The 9,455-nt window shown below is 45.3% G+C and overlaps 2 protein-coding genes across 2 annotated transcripts; one reads left to right on the top strand and one right to left on the bottom strand.

Annotated features, from left to right (window-relative positions):
• The first annotated feature begins 511 nt into the window (after positions 1-511).
• Positions 512-1,982, top strand: LOC104433826 (DNA damage-repair/toleration protein DRT100). The gene has a single exon (XM_010046702.3). The coding sequence runs from the start codon at positions 622-624 to the stop codon at positions 1,705-1,707; it is 1,086 nt and encodes a 361-aa protein (XP_010045004.1). The 5' UTR covers positions 512-621; the 3' UTR covers positions 1,708-1,982.
• A 299-nt stretch (positions 1,983-2,281) lies between these two features.
• Positions 2,282-9,247, bottom strand: LOC104433827. Its single transcript, XM_010046703.3, is given in 13 exon segments — positions 2,282-3,157; positions 3,270-3,359; positions 3,601-3,706; positions 4,115-4,188; positions 4,191-4,307; positions 4,498-4,708; positions 4,839-4,914; positions 5,047-5,126; positions 5,390-5,485; positions 5,775-5,846; positions 6,307-6,504; positions 6,605-6,807; positions 7,452-9,247. Coding segments are annotated over 13 exon segments (2,580 nt in total). The 5' UTR covers positions 7,963-9,247; the 3' UTR covers positions 2,282-2,411.
• Between the last annotated feature and the right edge of the window lie 208 nt (positions 9,248-9,455).

A 9,455-nucleotide genomic window follows, 5' to 3' on the forward strand; every position in this document is an offset into this window, starting at 1 on the left:
CTGTCCAAATATTAGTAAGAACCAAAAATCGAATGGATACTCCCGAGGATCGTATTGAACGGATCAATTTTGGTTCGGGCAATTCATTTTGCGCGACCTTAATATTCCAGCTGCTGAACAGACATTCATGTACAACCCACGGGTTTTCCTGTCTGAAAGTTGCAGAACGTGCATGTTCATCGGACCTACAAGCTCTTGCATTATTTTCTGAACACAGTTCTGGACCACTGGACCACAAGATCGGCAACTGGAATCGTACACGTGATACGACAGACCCCCCCTTGATGAAACGTTAAATCACGTAATTTACTGTATCCACTTCTGCATATCGATCTCTGTAAAGATAGATCCTCTGGTACTGAGCCATACCTTGCCAATAGTTCTTTATTACCCTGGTACTCTAAAGCACATAATCCTACCACACGTGCTCCGTCCGGGGGCAAAACCGTCAGGAAAGACATGATATATATTATATATATATATATATCTCTCTCTCTCTCTCTCTCTCTCTATATATAGTAAACCTATGTTATCTTCCCTCCATCGACCTCTGTACTCTAGAACAGAAGAAGCGTCGCCATAGATAGCTAGAGAAACGAAAGAATCCTATTGCAGGAAAGGATGAGCCTTCGAGTGATTTTCGTTACGTCGTTACTTCTTGGACTCGCGGCCGCCTGCCCGCCGTCGGACCGGGCGGCGCTGCTCTCCTTCCGGGCGGCGCTCCACGAGCCATACCTAGGCATCTTCAACTCCTGGACCGGCGCCGACTGCTGCCGCAACTGGTACGGCGTCAGCTGCGACCCCGAATCCCGCCGCGTCGCCGACATCAACCTCCGGGGGGAGTCCGAGGACCCCATCTTCCAGAGGGCCAAGCGGACCGGCTACATGACCGGCACGATATCTTCCGCGATATGCAGGCTCGAGCGCCTCTCCAGCCTCACCGTCGCCGACTGGAAGGGCATCTCCGGCGAGATACCCGCCTGCCTTGCCTCCCTGCCGTACCTTCGGATCCTGGACCTCATTGGGAACCGCCTGTCGGGCGAGATACCGGCGGACATCGGGAGGCTGAAGCGGCTGACGGTGCTCAACGTGGCGGACAACATGATAACGGGTCGGATCCCCAGCTCCCTGACGGGCCTGTCGAGCTTGATGCACCTCGACTTGAGGAATAACCGGATCTCGGGTCCGCTGCCCCAGGATTTCGGAATGCTGAGGATGTTGAGCCGGGCCCTTTTGAGCGGGAACCAAATAACCGGGTCGATCCCGGCGTCGATATCCCAAATATACCGGCTAGCGGATCTCGACCTTTCCTCGAACCGTCTCTCCGGCCAAATCCCGCCTTCGCTCGGTAAAATGCCGGTCCTCGCCACGCTGAACCTGGATTTCAACCAAATCTCAGGGGCGATCCCGGCGAGCCTGATCAACTCGGCGGTGAGCAACTTGAACTTGAGCAGGAACTCCATCCAGGGCACCATACCCGACGTGTTCGGGCCGAGGTCGTACTTCACGGTGCTGGACCTCTCGTACAACAACCTGCGGGGGCCGATCCCAAAGTCGATATCGGCCGCGACGTACATCGGGCACATGGACTTGAGCCACAACCACCTGTGCGGGCGGATCCCGGCGGGCTCGCCGTTCGACCACCTCGAAGCCTCGTCGTTCGGCTACAACGACTGCCTCTGCGGGAAGCCACTGAAAGCTTGTTAGCTCAATAATGAGAAGCTGGGCTGCTATCTGGTGGGAACAGGGAGAAGATGGAGCGAGCAGAAGATGTCGGTGAGATGATATGATGATGCTTGTATGATTTCGTGTTAAATTACGTTGTTAATGGGGAAATGAAGATCTTCATGCACGTAAATGCTGCATGAAACTAATAATAGCAACGATGCTTTTAGCGGAGGTTGTCGTGTAACTCGTGGACGCCACTGCAATTTGCTTGATAATGCAATGGACAACTCACGGCGTAGTCACTTTGACAGGGACATGTTTCGTACCGATGGGACGGCATGTGTCGGTTTTAAATTCGATGTCGGGTGTTGCCGGTTCGTTAGTCTCGCGTTCGGATCGGTTCGATCGTTGTAGGACCAGAGAACTCGAGAAAGTCTTTACCTCATTTGGAATAATTCGATTTCGACGCACTTATTGTGATCAATATGAGGAATATCGATGAATCATAAACCTAAAGTTTTCTTTCTTAATCGGGTCCTTCAACAAGTGCACTCGACTCGAATCGCACTGGCATAGTCACGGCTTAGGCTCGGATCGCAAAGGAAAAGAAGCAGACTCGAATGCCGAAGAGAGCGGCCTTTTCGAGTTTCCGACTGGAAATTTGCAGTGACTGAGTGCAACTACATCGACCTAACCGAGCATTCTTATTTTGATATCGATGTACTTCTATACAAACCAATCTTTCAAGACTGGATGTCGAAATAAACAGTGTACGATTCATCTCTCAAGCTCATCAACGGCACCAAGAGGAAGTTCCTGCTTGCACCCTTCGCCACGAAGCTGATAGGATGATAATGGCTTGTGGCGTCTTCCCATGCAAAGCTGCTCGCTTTTTTGAACTTACTGTTCGAGTGATCCGAGACGCACCCCAGCTTCACGCCGGAACCCTCGTCGTGATTCAACCCCGTGTATATGTAGCAACCTTTGTGGCTTTCCGACTCGAAGGACACGGCTTTGGCCTTCCCGTCCAGTCCTGCGACCACACGGAAGAGGGACGAGCTGCCCTTGCTTGATCCCTCGACTACGAGGTGCTTTTCTTTCCCTTTTTCCACTACCACCATTCCGGGAAGGTCGAATGGTTCGAGCATGACCGATTTCCCGATCACGCCCTCTCTTGACCTGATTCCTAAAGTGGTGGGGTCTTTGGAGACAAGTCTGAAGGTGGCATGGACAGCCGAATCAGTGCCCGGCTCAGGGGACTTCTCTATTGTAATGGAGTGGTTCGTGTTGGTCAGGAAATATGACGAATTGCCCGATGCTTGCGAAAGAGAGAGCAACTGAGAACCGTAAGAAGCCGGAACGGGAGTGATCCAATTGGATAGAGGAGCATCTGGGTCGGCTTTTAGTTCCCAGTCTCTGCTGGTCAGCCCCGCGAGAAGATAAGGCCCGTAAAGTATTGCGTGAAGGGAAGCATACTTGGGTCGGTCATCTGGACATTAGTTCAATGCAAACTGTTCAGCTTCACAGGAAACTATTGCTTAGGGAACGCTCCTGAATGCAGAAGCATATGCCCTGGGGGCAATGGGGAGCTGTGACAGTACCTTTGATAGCCTCTGTCCGCAAGCCAAGGGGAAACTGAAGGGTCAGCTTGTCGCTGGGGCTCCATTTCCCCTCCAAGACGAGAAATTTACCTGCACCAACAAACTATATGTTAAACAAGATTGTGTTAAATTTTAGGCTGTAGCAGCAGTGGACAAATCAGATCAATTTTGCGGAACTCTTCATCTCCATTTACCAGAATCTCTTGAGTTGAAGCTTTCACTTGACCGATCGCAATTTCAAAAGGAAAATGCCATGTAGAGCGATCAAAAACTAAGAAACGAATTTTGGATCAAATGGGTGCTGCACAAGCACGAAGAATGCTAAACGCACCTGGAGATGGTAGATTTAAACGTTGTCCATTTAGTTCTGCTTTGGCGCCAGCTGAAGAGACCCAACTCGGTATTCGGAAATTCAGGGTAGAGAACTGTGCCGCTGCCTGAAATGAGTAGAAGTGGAAGAGAAAAAATAAGACACCAAACACTGCCGAAAGAACACCAGAATCCAAAATAATGTATGCACACTAATTTCCGGAGATGCTATACATGATTTGAGGAAGATTTTGATATCAGGACTTCACCCAGCTAGGTAAGCATGATGCAATCACTCTTTTATTTGTCTACTTTCGGCATCATCAATATGTATATGGGAAAATAAGAGGAGGTCAAATCTATGTGGCCATTAGCCAATGCGGATCTTTGCAGTGAAGAGTGACACAACAGATTTAAAGCCATTGCAGCATAAGCACAAGACACAGCAACTGAGTTGATTATATCTGAAGGAGAAAGACAATGGAAAGGCCAGTAAAATTCTGCCTGCTCGTTGTGCATTGGCCAGAGAGAAGTACCTCTGACGAGAAAGTAATTGTTGCTTGAAGATAAGGATCCCATGACGACAGAGGACCGATGTGCTGACCGATCACAGTCCCCCTGCTTTCCAGTTGAGGGAACTCGATACATATTGAGTTACGTAAAGACCAGGAACTTCTCCTTGTTCTTCAAAATATATAGAATCTCCCAATTTCGAAAACGACTCAATTCCTACGAACACAAAGGAAGAAAAGGATCATGTCATGGACAAATTCCACGATACAACACATTGTATCGAGCCTATAATACTTGTTAGTGGGAAAACCACACAGTAAAATGTGATATTCAACAAATCATTATGATATCAGCAGACTCCATATTACAGAGAAAATGAGTATTGGAGGGGTATTCAATCTTAGACCTGTCCCATAGCAGCACCAGAAGGAGTCGAACTGAGTTCCCCATTGATGAAAGCTTCTGGCCTTGGACACCCCACGTCCCAAAGGAAGCATGTAGATCATGATGCCTGGCTCTGTCCCTCTCTGAATACCTAGCACGCCGTTCGTCAACGCTCGCTCATAATAATCTGCATATGCAACTTCTTTGGTCCATCTAAACAAGTTGCGGCTCACCTGTGGACCAAGCTCAGCAGATGCAAAAGAGTTGGTCAACACATAAAGTTGCATGACTAAGCGAATGGTACCATCACTCAGGATGGACTAAAGGTTTAAGACAAACAGATAGACGTAATCTAAGTCTTACCTTCAGCATGTTATAGGTGGCGCATGATTCCTCATTTTCTGTTTCAAGAGTCGTTGCTAAACGCTTTGGGTCCTCCCTGTCAGACCAACAGATAAAGAGGATTACAATCAATGATGACAGGCACACACATATGCACGTGTGCAGATATACCTCTGTGTGTGTGTGTGTGTAACTTAAATATAATTCTCCTTCAGAATTCAATCTATACCAGAATTCCCTGACTGTTGTGCCACCTGTTGCATAGATGTAAGAGGAGTTCACAATGTCCATGAAGAATGTCCCTATGGTCTGGTGCAAAGAGTCACCAAAAAGCCATTAGACAAACATTGGAAACCTCAAAGAATGAAACGTATAACCATTGAAAGCTTGGAAAGATATCCAGGTTAAACATGTAGTTATATCACAAAGTAAATCTCGAAGAAAGCCAGCCTTATCTGAGAAAACAAGAAGGCCGCTGAGATCTGGAAGACACGATGTTCTTTTACTGTTCTTCTCATAAATAAATATTCCATTTCATGCTATCCTCAGATTTGAAAAGCAAAATATGTTACCTTGTATAGCAGGTCACCAGTAACTTCATAACGCATCTGGGCTCCGACAACAACTGGGATATGAGTATTCGCATGAAAACCAGCTATGTCGTCAGCCTGCAGGTCAAACAAGATAACTTCTCTGAAGCTTTTACATATTGTACTGAACATGGAACCAAATTGTCAAGAGCATAGAAAAAGAAATGTCCTCAAAATGACTTATGTAATATAGCAATTCCTTGCAGGCTTGCACCATCTTTACAAATCTGACTTAGAGGACTCATCCAACTTTAAATGTTCCTCTCTGAACCTCAAAAATCATTGAAGCACTCGACAAAACAACACATGTTCTCTGAAGACTCGAGCAACATGAGGAGAACACTAAAGAAACAAAATTGGGTTTTACCTGCACAGCAAGCAATCCTAGAAAGCAAGGTTTGTCAAAGAGATGAGCCAACAACAAATGCTTGGGATCGTTCTGCAACAAAAAAGAACAAGCACAAAGTCAGGTTCAGAATCTACAATTCAAGCTAGGTGACGTTCTACAGTACAATGAAAAGGGTTCACTGCGCAAAACCTTTCTGATTTAAAAACATGCGGGAACCTCACGATAAATGTTACCATTTGATATCCATTTCCTCTTTAAATGCAGAGAAAGAACACTTCTCTACTCACTCACCTTAGCTATTGCAAAAAAATAATTTCCTCCCAAAGACTTATTGAAAACTCAGGTAATTTGGCAAGAAAGAGCATGACTTTCTCTGACAACTAAAGGCAACCGATATTGCAAACTCTGAGAAGGGCATTGGATTGATCTATGACATCTAGTGTATCACCAGAGAAATTGTTTGATGCAGCTATGTCTCGAATCAATCGAGAGACAATAGCCCAGATCAAGTTCACATGCAGTTTCACAGAATAACTTGTAGTTCATATACCGTTACGGTGAATAACTGGTAAAGGACATCATTCATGCCACCAGTCTCTTCATTGAGTGACAGCCAGTGTCTTTCTAAAGAGTATGTTCTGATCACATTCTGCACACGATTGTAGAAGTAATCAGCCATCCATGTAACCATTTTCAAAGCTTGCTTGTTGCCAGCAAGTTTATATTGATCCAGAAGACCTGCCATGATCTGTCCAAATAGATAGCCAAGACGTTACTTCAAGCTTACCAAACTACAATCGAAACAGGGAGTGCTGCATTCAAACCCTCCAAACACTTGAGAACTGTACCTTGTGAATGGTGTAATATGGAGCCCAGACTGGTTTGATAGCTTCGAAACGATCAAATTGCTCGGATGGGAAAGCTGAAAGATATCCCGTGCCCATTTTCTCTTGACAGGCCGCAAGAGCAGTCACTAATGCAGACATTTTCTCTCCAATACTATGATTGTGAGTGCTTGCCCACATTTGTGCCGTCGCACTCAAATAATGCCCTTCAAAACAGGAAGCAAGATGCTCAACAATAGTGACAGAAAGAGAGCAAGGGAAATTCAATTTCATCATCATCCTGCTTGGATCCTTGTAATTAATATAGAAGTCCAGTCCAGTAATGCTCGATGACCAGATGGTCCTAAACGGCAAACTTCTCTAACCTTGCACTTCATGAATAAACGACACCACATCATGAGAATATCTTATTCCAAGCAAGATCCTCGGCCTAAGTAGGGCTCTCTAGATTATATGAGGGGCACAAACCAGAGCAAACACCAAAATTTCAGTGATCCAATAAAACATTCATCTATTATGCTGCCTTCTCCACCTATTCTTACTGAAACAAACCCTCTTCCTTTTGAGATTAACATGAAAATCATCACAAAAAAAAGAAAAAAAAGAAAAAAAAAGCAGTAATTGTTGCTAAGTTACGACATAGAGATGGCATCCTGCCAAAACATAATTCAGCAAGGAACAGGAACCCTTCATGCTGGAGAGGGAAGAGATCATCCGTTCATGTTGTATGATGTGTTCCAGATCAAGCGCATCACGGGACTATGGTGAGACAATGACTAACCAGTTCGAAGACAAATGGGAATGAAAATAAATATCAGAAGAGCTCAAGTAAATAAGGGACCAAACTAACCCACAAAGTGACCCCGGAGCTCGCAAGCCGGGCGCTCCCAACCACCATATGGCTTTCCTGGTGTTGGCAAACCTGCTGTTTTCCTAAAGCTCCACACCAAACTATCCACATCCAACAACAGTAAGTATTCTAGGTTTGTCTGCTGTGCCCGCCATTGAACTGAACTCGGATCCAATCTCACATCATGCAATGATACTTCCTTAAGGAACTCCCCCGGTGGGTTGGACCCAGCAGAGTTCTTCAGTTTCCGGTACATCATGATCCAGTCAAATTCCTCTTCTTCTTTCAATATCTTTCTTGGTGACAAGTTGGACCAAGCCGTCTCGTCCGTTGGAGTCAAATGGTAGTGTGAGAACATCTCCTCTCTCCATGACTCGTTGTTTGATGCTAAGAGCTCGTATCTAAGAGTGTGTGACGAAAGCTCAGTAGGAATGTTGGTACACTCCTTACACAAAGCACCATTAATTAAAGCAAGCAAGATTGACAACCGAAACAAACAAAAAGCCTTCATTCTTTAAGCACTGCACTGGATTGTAATGTGCAAAGTTAAGCTCTGAAGAACCACACAGAGCAGATAAATCTGGTAGTCATATAGCATCGGCAGTGAAAGATAGGACAGACAAGAACGGAGGTTTTGGCGACAAAAATAGGGTTAAAGCACAATTGGTTATAAAACCCCAAAACTACCCGCGATAGAAAAGGCCAAAATGGTAGTCATATAGCATTGGCAGTGAGATAAGGACGGATAAGAACGGAGGTTTTGGAAACAAAAATAGGGCTAAAGCACAATTGGTTATAAAAATCCAAACCACCCAAGATAGAAAAGGCCAAAATGTTATCTGGGGTGCAATTTCTGCATGAAAGTCTGGCATTACCCGGATTGGAACAGGATAAACATTGGACAGTCCGAAGTGGATAGATTTCATCGACCAAAATAAGGAAAAAGAGGGAAACTCTGGGTAGAATTGGATAAAGAGGCAATAGAAAGGACGCGCTTTTGTGAGCTGGGCTTGAGCAAAGCTCAATACACGACAGGAATGAACATCATTGACCAAAATAAGAAAAAGAGAGGGAAACTCTGGGTAGAATTGGATAAGGCAATAGAAAGGACGCGCTTTTCTGACCTGGACTTGAGCAAAGCTCAATATATGACAGGAATGAACATCATTGGAAGCTCTACGTATGTCAGGAGATTCCAAAAAGGAAAGCGAGGAGAGACTTTAACTGGAGCAATCAAGATGGGCAAAACCCACCTCGCGACATCATCGAAGTTAGTGACTAACTGCTGCAGGCCCTTTCTCTCAACTCGGTTTGAGTTTGTCTCTATCCCTCCAGGTGATAGCTGCTCTCTTTTCAACAAATCCCCAAATCACCAAACCCTAAATCTGTATACCCATGACAGATTTCAGGCATCCTCCCCCCGATTAAGCTTTCCAAATCCAGATCTTCCTTCTTCACGGCGTCCCATGGCAGAATCCTTGCAGGTCCACTGGGTCCCATGGCAGAATGCTCGCAAATCCTCCTCCTTTCAGGCGATCCATGGTAAAATCATCGCGCCTCATTGTCTTTTCTGCCTATAAGCTTCAAGCGGCTGGAAGATATTGGGTCCCTGGGTTTTGCGCCTCTGATTGTTTGCTCTAGCTTCTTGAAGAGAATCCCCTCTTTTCTGTTCTCAATAAAACCTCCTTTGAGCACCTATCATCTCTAGACCTCCCTCACTCCATAACAAACCAGCCATAGCTTCTCAGCTCTATCGGTAAAGGGACAGGGAATGGAAGGCAGAGGGGACCTAAGAAGCGTCCATATTCTCCAAAAGCCTGTCGTATTTGTCCGGTCCGTTCCGACACATTTCGACACGTAGTCAATAAGTATTCTCTTTCATGTGAGTCCAAAATTTCGATATGCAATTTTAATACACACGGAATCTATTTTAAAAATTTTCAATAGTTGAGGGATCTAAATATAAATATATGAAAAAAAATAATGAAAATAACAAAAATAAAG

The sequence above is a fragment of the Eucalyptus grandis genome, chromosome 2, assembly GCF_016545825.1.
Source record: "Eucalyptus grandis isolate ANBG69807.140 chromosome 2, ASM1654582v1, whole genome shotgun sequence".
In the NCBI taxonomy this organism is placed as follows: domain Eukaryota; kingdom Viridiplantae; phylum Streptophyta; class Magnoliopsida; order Myrtales; family Myrtaceae; genus Eucalyptus; species Eucalyptus grandis.